This window comes from Anoplolepis gracilipes, chromosome 14 (assembly GCF_047496725.1).
Source record: "Anoplolepis gracilipes chromosome 14, ASM4749672v1, whole genome shotgun sequence".
Lineage (NCBI taxonomy): Eukaryota > Metazoa > Arthropoda > Insecta > Hymenoptera > Formicidae > Anoplolepis > Anoplolepis gracilipes.
Window position 1 is genome coordinate 835,180 of NC_132983.1, and position 11,712 is coordinate 846,891.

Genomic DNA, 11,712 nt, shown 5'->3' on the forward strand with positions numbered 1-11,712 from the left:
ATTATGTAATAATATAGATATTTTTCACATATTATGATGTATTAATAATAGACTGTTTATTGTTATCTAACAATGCGATAACATTCATATAGGTATTTATTCAGACACATATTTTATCTCTGTTAAAATTCCTTTTTTATTACAATTATATTTAATAAAGGTGTTAAAAACAAGAAAACGTAAATAATTTTCTTGCAAAATTAATTTTTTACAAATAGTTTTTACTTATATCATTATACTTGCTTTCGATAATGTACATAATATTTGATTGATAAAATATGTCAAAAAATTTTCTGATATATTTTGATTTTTCTTTTTTATCTTGTGAATCATTTTTTTTTACGAATAAAAAAATCTGCTGTTCATCTTGATGAAAATTTATGTAAGATTAAACAGTAAAGCAGAAAATTAAATCTGTGTACTTTATAGATATTTATTAGATTTGTGAAAAAATATGTTTACACACAACATGAATAAAAAATTGAGATTGTATTTATTACTCCTCTTCTTCATTCTATATAAATTAGAGAACGTAACGTTGGCTTTGTATGACAAAAATAATTCAATATGTTCTCGAATTTATATTTAAAAAAATGCTAAATTTAATCGAATTCAAGTTTTTTTTTATTGTTATCGAAATAGCCGTAATTTGTTTTTGCTTCTCTTTTTAAAGCTACACACACAAATCTGAGTGATAACTTATTTTAAATATCAAAATTTTATAATAAAGAATTAAAATACAGAGCATAATATAAGTTGTCCGAGGAACGTTCCACAAGACAGAATTTATCTTTCTCCACGTTTTCTTCCGCGTCTCGGTCTCGTAACTGATTTCATCTTAACAATAACAGTCTTCTAAATGCACGAATCTAATAATAAATATCGAATAGAATCAATATTCAAAATCACAGTTTTTTAATGCTGTAATTAAAAGTTACTCCAACTTATATACATATAATAATGCTTACACATATTAGTACACATTATAATTAAAAAATAATAAAATGCATCATTTGTCATTAACAACTACATCATTATCTTAGTCGCATTTATAAAATATATATATGTGATATTTTCACGTCACATTTTGGCAAAATATGTATACAATATGTATGACGACTAAAAATTATACTTTGTCCATCAATATGCATATTTGAGATATAAAGTAAAATTCAGTACTTTTATTCTTTTGGATTATATTGTAAAATTTACGTAATTTTGAAGTCTAAAATATATAGCTTTCTTTCTTATTTTACAAATCGCATAAGGTGTATAAAGTATATAATTCGACAAATTCGAAAAAGATATTTGAGAATGTTCGTTATCGCATACAACACATTGAGAAAAATGTTTTGTATCAGTAACCGAAATTTGGCTACAGACGCCAAAACTATTTGTTGGTATGTGGTCAATTAAACCGTTGGTTATCACATCAATTTTAATTCTTTGATTTAATAATATAATATATATCATTTACTAATACAAAATTGTTTTATATGCTGTACAAACATTCTTTGTAGTTAAAAACAAAATATTTTGTTACCAGAACAAAAAAATCACATAAATATGACATTTTGTCATCTTAACAAAATTATCTAATTCTTTTAATGAAATTCTAATGAAAAACGGCAATTGTGAATAAAACTTTTTTTTGGTTGTTATTACTATAACTTTTCTCTCAGTGCAGTCTTTACGCTTTGTATTGTACAATTTTGCGTCTTGATGACGACTGATTACATTTTAATAACAATAACAGCGCTTCAAAGTTATAGGACAGCTAAATATCGTGATTACAATATCAAAGCTTTTTATTGTTTTATAAGAAGTTATTGCAAACCGATACTTATATACAGAATTTAATATATTACATGTAATTTAACAATCAAATAAATTAGCAATTATGTACAATTATCTCATTTATATTGGCATTATACATATATAATATTGAAGTATAACAAGAATGTGCAAATACGTACGTGTGTTTTCGTATGAGTATGTCTAATATATTATGCAACATATTCGAAAAAGTAAATGATATAGATCTCTTTGATATAGATCCTGTGTTTATAATTAATGTATCTACAATATAATTGAAATATGAAGTAAAACGCAGTGCTCTCGTACATCAACTTATATTATTTAATATAATTTGATCATATAATTTTAATGCAAAATAAATAAGGAACGCTGCCTTTGTTATTTTATAGATAAAATAAACTTAATTTGATTTATAATAATAAATATAATGTATTATCAATGTCGCAGCCTGGAAAGTCAATTTTGAAGCAATATAACGATATATTTTTTAAACATTTTTCCCAAATAGAATTTATAAAAAATTTCAAACTGTCAAGCTCAAGATAAAAGAAAAGATGAAATAAATATTTCTTTCTGTCTTGCCATATCTGTGAATCGCACAAATCAATTAATAATTTAGAAAATAGTAATGTTTACGTTGGCCACATTATCATATATTATTGATGGAGAAGTCTTTCATTGTCATTTTCCATTTTATACAACGCAATAATTCATATATCTATCTAACGAACACGTACTTCATTATATTTCTGTTAAGATTACTATTTCTTTATCGTAATAGATTAAATGATATTGTAAGCGAGAAAGCGTGAAAATTTTTTTCGTATAATATGTAATGAAATAAATTAGTTTTTTTGTCATCACTCGCATTCGATAGCATGAATTGGTAAAATATGTCAAAAAATCATCTTTTATCACGCGTAAATAAATGCATAATAATATAACATACTTACATGTGCTTTAAATTTTTAAAGATAAATTCTAAGATCTAGATATATTACTATTTATCTGATAAACTAAAAAAATTTGCTATTAGTTGTGTTTCTTTATTAATTTATATATTTTCAAACGTCAGTAAATACCATACCAAAAAAAACTATTTTTTTTATATGTTTCGCAATAAAAGTATTTATAGTAATATCTGTACTTGTGACTTTACTATTCAATATGACATTACCGAAAGAGCAGAAACTTTAATAGTATGTATTATAAATAATTATAATGAATATAACTATTTTTTCTCACCCACTTATATTTAACGCAATATTCAACTTGGTAAGCTTGCTACCCTTCTGACATTTAGCTATTCATTGTTACATACTTACAATTAGTTATTAATATAAAACTGATTATTTTAATACTAATTATCAATTTTCACTCCATCACAATTCATAGTACTAGTTGTGACAGTGAAACCGCTGTACAATAACTCTACCGAGAAAACTCCGATCGTTTCTTCTGATACATCTGGCGGCAGCAGAATATATGCATATCTTCTTGCCAAATTTATGAGTTTTGCCGCAAAACCATATTTTCTCGCAATAACATATATTATATTCAAATTTGGATTCAATAATCCTAGGTCATAATATATTTCTTGATTTACTCCACTATACACTGTAAAACATTAAAAAATCGAAATTTTGATATGACACAGTAATCATTGAATAATCATCTATTTGAGATTATTGTAAACGCGCAAGTTAAATGCGAAAATACGTGACAAATCATACAATATCAAAAGTCGCAAAAATAATTACCATCAACATTTTGTGCAAGACAATCTTTACTATATTATTATCGTAAATATAATTAAAATTCTCAAGCAGGTTATTAACTAGTAGTGATATATTCGGTCATATTCAAAACAATGTCTATTGTGATAAAGTGTTGCACGTGCTGAAGCAAGGCCAAATGACAGTCCTTGAATGTTTCTAAGTAATCTCTAGTTTTAAAAGAACATTGTAGAACTAATTCTAAAGGTAAATTTAAAAATAAATCGACATCAGGGAAGTCCATCTTGAAGATATTACTTTCGGTTAGTTCGCAAAATTTGAGTGTAGTTCGAAGATCTATGCTGCCCGTTAAAACATGTTTTGCATAAATCGCCAGAGGGTCTTCGTGTAAGATCACTCTACCCGGTGCAGAAACTTGAAAATTAATATTTTCACTTCCTTAGTATTGTTCATTTTTTTACGAATAAATATCTTTATTCTCCAAAAAATCAATAAACGTTGAACAGTAAATCGTAAAAAATTAAATTGGAGTGCTTAAAGTCGTTCTTGGAAATTCTTAAAGATTTATCACAATCAAATAATATTTATGTAACAAAAAGAAGGTTAGGTTAGGTTTAGAGATCAGTATTATATATAAGTATTTGTCGCTCCTTTTTCCTTTGTGTAAATTAAAAACCCGTTAACTATATTGTGACAAACAGATATTTATTAATATCTTTTTGTGATGGAATTTTTATTTTATACAGTCAAAATAAAATGTACTTACAATTTAGATTTTCGTTTATTACCCTTGTTTTTAATTGTTTTGTTAAAACATTAGCTACAAATTTTTTACATACAGTAAAAAAAGTCTAAATAAAATAATATTGCATACTATTTTTAATTATTAAAATTTTATAATATAGACAAGAGTCATGTAATAAAAATTATTCGAGAATATTTGTTTCCACACAAAACAGTTTTTATAACTCGTGTTGTACAATTTCGCGTTCTAATTGTGACTGATTTTGTTTCAATAACAACAGTATCTCGAAACCGTGAATTTAAATATTGACTACAATGTCAAACTTTTTTAATATACTTTAATAACGAATTATTCAAGGTTATATATTCAAATTTTACATATAACATGAACATTAGATACATATGATATGTCTGATAAACTTCTTGCAATATAACAGTTAAACAAATCGTCATCATCTAATTTACGGTGACATAAATTATGTGATACTAACATAATGACGTTTTACAACATATGTACAATTTTCCGTATGAGATTGTAATATTTTATGCAGCAGATACAAAAGAATATACATTGATGCAGATCACTTTATAATTAAAGTATAAAATTAAACAATGCCTGTACATCGAATTACATCATTTAAAAATTTTATTTATATCATTTATAATTCGATTATATAATTTTGACGTATATACGATAAGTGTAAGTGTTACCTTTGTTACGTTTTGAATTGCATTGCGTAAAACTTAATTCGACTAACAAAAAGATGCCAAAATCCAGTTTGAGAGTCAAAATCCGGAAAACGATAATAATACTTTTTCTTACTAATTTTTTTCATGAATATACTTGTAGTCAAAGTCGCTATCTATAAAACTTAATTCTAAAAATAAGAAAAAATGAAATTAATATTTTTTTTTCCTTTATTATCTCTTCGCAATACGCGTATCTATAATGCTAATATAAAATAAAGATTGAATATTCATACATAATTATGGAAGATTCCTATTTTTCCATTGCATTTATATGTATATTAAACGCGCGAGAGAAATTATACATTTTTTTCTTACAAAAAATATTGAAATAAATTAGTTTTCTTATAAGCCTTATTTGCGTTTATTGAAATAACAAATGGAACAAAATTGTCTTTTTTTGTTATATATTGTTAGATGCAGAATAACATTTTAGATGTACTTTGCCAGTGGCGTAGCCAGGGGGGACTATAAAAGCTCGAGTTACCCCTCCCCCTGAAAGATTTCAAGTCTCAGTGACTTTTCTTGAGAAAAGTCTATGAATTCCAGCCATAGAAATATTTTTAGCCCCTTGTTCCCAAAACCTAAGACTGGCTACGCCACTGTGCTTTACAAAAATAGACCATGTCACCAAAATATATAGGTTATTTATTTTTTTATTAATCTGTGTTATCGAATTCAAATAAAGTGGCCTATATAAAAAGTAATTTTTATAACATATTTTACAAGAAAAATATTTATAATGACTTTATGCTTGTAATTTCATAAATCAATACAATTAAAAAAAACGAAACCAAAATAGCAAAAAAAAAACATTATACAAAACTGAATATTGTGTTCGTCTTTCTTCGCTTATAATATATGTAACTATAATGAAATTCGTACTCTCAATACATTAATTGCTTAATTTAGTTAATTATATTATTTAATTATTTACATAAAATTTTATACCTGCTCAATTCTCAATCCACTGCAACATATTTTGGTCATTCTGCTAGCAAAACCTTGTTTGCTTATGTCTGACATAAAATTATCGATGATTTCTTTTGGAATATTCGGCGGCAACAGAATTAATACGTATGCAGCTCCAATACCTGTCATTTTTCCTGTCAATCCGTGCCCCTTTGCAATTGTACAAATGATATCAAATTTCGTATTCGACAAATTCAATTTACATAACATTTTTTGATTTAACTCAATGTTTCTCTGCAAAATATTAAGAAATCGAAGAATAAAAAAATAGATAATTGATAAACAGATGGATAGTTTTTAGCGGATAATGATAAATGTATTTGACGTATTTTTTCAAATACAACTGTACAAAAAAAGCAATGAAATAATTAACAAAAAAAAAAATAAAACAGGACTTACCTGTAGCACTTTATATGAACTTTCTACTAGTCGTAAATTATTATCTCTGTGGCCATTTTCAATTTCAAGGAGTGCTGAAGCAACCTTTTGCGATATATCGTCAAATATATTTAAAATAGCGCCCACGGCGTTGCTACATGAATGTTTTTTCGCGGCCATTTTTATAATTTGTTCACGTTTATATTGATGAATGTAGGACTCAACGAGCAAAACATCCATTTCTTGCATATCTAAGATTTCAGTATCGCTGTCCAGGAGTTCTTGGTATCGAAACAATATCGCATGGCCGTGTACGCACACGATGTGATCACGGTTAAATATAAAATTCTGTATAACTTCTTCGGACAACATAGCGAATTTCGAGATATTTTTTAATTCCAGTTGAGTAAATTCAGTGTGATCACCTCTCTGCAGACGCGCCCAACGTACAAAGCATGCCGCGAGACAAACCGCGAACGATGTAGAACTGCCAAGACTAGTGCGCATTCTTAATTGCGTGGTCACGTGAACGCGAAAGGGTCTTATAACGAATTTCTCGTGATGAGAGATATACATAAGCAGGAAAAAGAATGTTTGTAAGGTAAATTTTTGCTGAAAAGTTTCCCACCATTCATTTATGGTGATAAAATATTGCACGTGTTTAAGGAACAGATTATAATCTTCAACTAGAAAATTATAATTCTCGGAAGTAGTCAAGTTTTGAATTTTTTCTAAAGGTACTTTTAATGATATACTAACGTTAGGGAATTTTATTTCAATATCGGTTAAACTAGATATTTCTTCGAATTTTAGCGTGGTACGAAGATTTATACTGGCTGCCACAACTTTTTTCCCGTACATCTCTCCATGCTCGCCGCATAAGGTAATCTTGCCAGGTGCCGAAATTGTGAATGCATTCATACTTTTTTGCGAATCAAAATCTCTATCTCGCGAAAAAAATGATATAGCGTTTTATCGTAAAAATTTCAGTCCAGTCCGTAACTCTTAAAGATAGGTATAGTATAACCACGAAAAATGTATTTATATGTAACGTAATGGAGGTCAGGGAATAATATGTGTTTTTTATATAAATGATGACGCGTAACGTCACGGCAATGTACGATAAAAATAACTTGTCATTAGTACGTTATTAAATTATGTCGTCACAAAAGAAACGCACTTAAATTTCATCAGATTCTAATTCTTTCCGAATGTTTTAATTTGCTAAAGCGTCTGTCACAATTCGTCCATGCACTTCTTCCTTCACGTTTCCACGCACAGTCTAAACGCAATACATTTACTATTAAAACTTTATATCATAAACTAAAAGAGAAATCAACTATGTTGAAAGTTATTTGAGAACGGTCGTTATATGTATGCAAAACGATGTTTATGTTTCGTGTTGTACAAACAGCATTTCGACTATAACTGATTTCGTCTCATCATAACAGCCGAATATATAAACCAAAATATTGACTACAAAGTCGAAGCTTTGAACGCTTTAACAAAGAGCCATGATAAAAATTAAAAATATTTAAATGTAAACTGACATGACATATTTTTTGCAATATTACAGTTAAACAAATTGTCTATACCTAAATTGCATTGACACAATATACACGGTATTTCATTGTCGTAGTTTTACACACAGTATATATATATATATATATATATATATACACAATTGCGTGTACGTGTGTTTGTATGATTGTGTAAAAGTTTATGCGGCATGTATAGTAAAAATATTGCTTTGACCGACATATGTATCATAAAACGCAATACTAATTGTATGACAAATTATATCGTTTAATATAATATAATTATAGAATTTTAATGTAGAAAAATATGAGCAGCGTTATTGTCACTTTATAAATCGCATTGTTTAATTATTGCATTAATAAAGTGTATCATTAACTCTGGCTCAAAAGTTAAAATCTAGAGCAAGATTACGATACTTCTTTTTATTAACTTTATTTATAAATATATGATATTTAAACGTATAAAATTTTAATCTATAAAAGAGATGAGGGCAAGAAATAAAAATATTTTAATTTTTTTCTATTGACCTGTATCTTTACGTAAAGGATATAATTATAATTTATGTAAATAATAGCATAAATATCTATGTTATATAGTAATATACATAAGTGTATGTATTATGTAATAATATTGATATTTTTTACATATTATGATGTATTAATAATAGACTGTTTATTGTTATCTAACAATGCTATAACATTCATATATATATTTATTCGGACACATATTTTATCTCTGTTAAAATTCCTTTTTTTATTGCAATTATATTTAATAAAAGTGGTAAAAACAAGAAAACAAAAAAAATTTTCTTGCAAAATATATTTTTTAAAAATAGTTTTTTCTTATATCATTATACTTGCTTTCACATATATTAGAAAGGAAGAAGAAGGCAATGATGGCAATGAAGAAAACGTGGAGCATAGGAGAAAGAATATTCAAAGAAGATTATGTGAGGAGAATGAAGATGTTCGAGGCATTAGTGGAAAGTGTAGGTTTGTTTGGAGCAGAAATATGGGGATGGAGGAAGGAGGAAAGACTGGATAGAATAAGAAGAAAATATGTAAAATGGATATTGGGACTGGAAAGGACAACACCAAACTACATATGTAATGGAAGAAGGGAAATTGACTGAAATCAGAGTAAAGGCGCTGAAAAGAGCGGTGAAATATGAAGAGGATGCAAGAAAGTCGGGGAAGGTATTGGTCAAAGAATGATTGAAGGAGAAGGAGAGAGAGTGAAGAGCAGGCAGAGAAGGAAAATGGGCAAAGATAAGGAAGAAGGTACTAGAGGAAGAAGGATATGGGGGGGTAGAGGAGAAGAGAAGAAAAGAAGAGGGAGAAGACATAGTACAGGAGATAGTGAGAAGCACAAGGGAGAAAGAGGAAAGGGAGAGAAGGAAGAGGATAGAAGAGTCCAAATATAACAAAGAATATAAGAAAATAATTACGGAAGAAAGGCCAAGGTATTTGAATAGAAGAATGAAAAAGGGAAAGACAGAAAAATAGCAAGATTCAGATGCGGCGAACGAAGTGAGAGAAAGGGAACATTGGAAAGAAGAGAAAGAAAAAATGTGTAGATAATGTAAGAAGGAGAAGGAGAGTTTATGGCACGTAATAAGGGTTTGCGAAGTAACAAGACAGGAGGAGGAAATGGAAGTGATACTAGGAGAAGAAGGGTAAGGACTGAGAAGTATGAGAGAGATAGTAGAAAAAAGAAGAGAAATGGAGAAAAAGGGAGAAGAAGAAGGAGAGGACGCAAACAAAAACGATTGAAACGAACGAAGAGAAAAGAAGAACAAGATATTTAGATATATATACGTTTTAAAAGAAAAGACAATAGTGGAATAGAGAAGAATGGACTTTGGTTGAAGGATGTTATGGTTGAAAATATAGTTATCAGAATTGAAACTATGGATAGAGTTTATCTTTTGTTTTGTTTAGTTTGTATAATACACCATTCGTGTATGTTTATTGTTTATGGTTCATTGTTTATGTAAACCTGAAGCTCATCCTAAGCCGAAAGGGAAGAATTAAATAAAAAATAAATTTACTTGCTTTCGATAATGTACATAATATTTAATTGATAAAATATGTCAAAAAATTTTCTCATATATTTTGATTTTTCTTTTTTATCTTGTGATTCATTTTTTTTTTTTACGAATAAAAAAATCTGCTGTTCATCTTGATGAAAATTTATGTAAGATTAAACAGTAAAGCAGAAAATTAAATCTGTGTACTTTATAGATATTTATTAGATTTGTGAAAAAATATGTTTACACACAACATGAATAAAAAATTGTGATTGTATTTATTACTCCTCTTCTTCATTCTATATAAATTAGAGAACGTAACGTTGGCTTTGTATGACAAAAATAATACATTATGTTCTCGAATTTATATTTAAAAAAATGCCAAATTTAATCGAATTCTAGTTCTTTTTTATTGTTATCGAAATAGCCGTAATTTGTTTTTGCTTCTCTTTTTAAAGCTACACACAAATCTGAGTGATAACTTATTTTAAATATCAAAATTTTATAATAAAGAATTAAAATACAGAGCATAATATAAGTTGTCCGAGGAACGTTCCACAAGACAGAATTTATCTTTCTCCACGTTTTCTTCCGCGTCTCGGTCTCGTAACTGATTTCATTTTAACAATAACAGTCTTCTAAATGCACGAATCTAATAATAAATATCGAATAGAATCAATATTCAAAATCACAGTTTTTTAATGCTGTAATTAAAAGTTACTCCAACTTATATACGTATAATAATGCTTACACATATTAGTACACATTATAATTAAAAAATAATAAAATGCATCATTTGTCATTAACAACTACATCATTATCTTAGTCGCATTTATAAAATATATATATGTGATATTTTCACGTCACATTTTGGCAAAATATGTATACAATATGTATGACGACTAAAAATTATACTTTGTCCATCAATATGCATATTTGAGATATAAAGTAAAATTCAGTACTTTTATTCTTTTGAATTATATTGTAAAATTTACGTAATTTTGAAGTCTAAAATATATAGCTTTCTCTCTTATTTTACAAATCGCATAAGGTGTATAAAGTATATAATTCGACAAATTCGAAAAAGATATTTGAGAATGTTCGTTATCGCATACAACACGTTGAGAAAAATGTTTTGTATCAGTAACCGAAATATGGTTACAGACGCCAAAACTATTTGTTGGTATGTGGTCAATTAAACCGTTGATTATTACATCAATTTTAATTCTTTGATTTAATAATATAATATATCATTTACTAATACAAAATTGTTTTATATGCTGTACAAACATTCTTTGTAGTTAAAAACAAAATATTTTGTTACCAGAACAAAAAAATCACATAAATATGACATTTTGTCATCTTAACAAAATTATCTAATTCTTTTAATGAAATTCTAATGAAAAACGGCAATTGTGAATAAAACTTTTTTTTGGTTGTTATTACTATAACTTTTCTCTCAGTGCAGTCTTTACGCTTTGTATTGTACAATTTTGCGTCTTGATGACGACTGATTACATTTTAATAACAATAACAGCGCTTCAAAGTTATAGGACAGCTAAATATCGTGATTACAATATCAAAGCTTTTTATTGTTTTATAAGAAGTTATTGCAAACCGATACTTATATACAGAATTTAATATATTACATGTAATGTAACAATCAAATAAATTAGCAATTATGTACAATTATCTCATTTATATTGGCATTATACATATATAATATTGACGTATAACAAGAATGTGCAA

The 11,712-nt window shown here is 27.4% G+C and overlaps 1 protein-coding gene across 3 annotated transcripts; it reads right to left on the reverse strand.

The window, feature by feature from the left end:
- Positions 1-3,041: 3,041 nt before the first annotated feature.
- Positions 3,042-7,835, reverse strand: LOC140673296 (mevalonate kinase-like). 3 transcript variants are annotated; one of them, XR_012048038.1, is made up of 4 exons: positions 6,417-7,835; positions 5,997-6,251; positions 5,010-5,176; positions 3,042-3,435 (listed from the first exon to the last, which is right to left on the reverse strand). XR_012048038.1 is itself a non-coding variant. In XM_072906183.1 (3 exons), exons 1-3 carry the CDS (start codon positions 7,314-7,316, stop codon positions 5,171-5,173), a joined length of 1,161 nt encoding a protein of 386 aa, XP_072762284.1. In that variant the 5' UTR covers positions 7,317-7,835; the 3' UTR covers positions 4,830-5,170. The 3 variants fall into 3 exon arrangements, 1 of the variants encoding a protein (XP_072762284.1); XR_012048039.1 differs by lacking the exon at positions 3,042-3,435 and adding an exon at positions 4,830-4,914; XM_072906183.1 differs by lacking the exon at positions 3,042-3,435 and having other exon boundaries at positions 4,830-5,176.
- Positions 7,836-11,712: the final 3,877 nt, after the last annotated feature.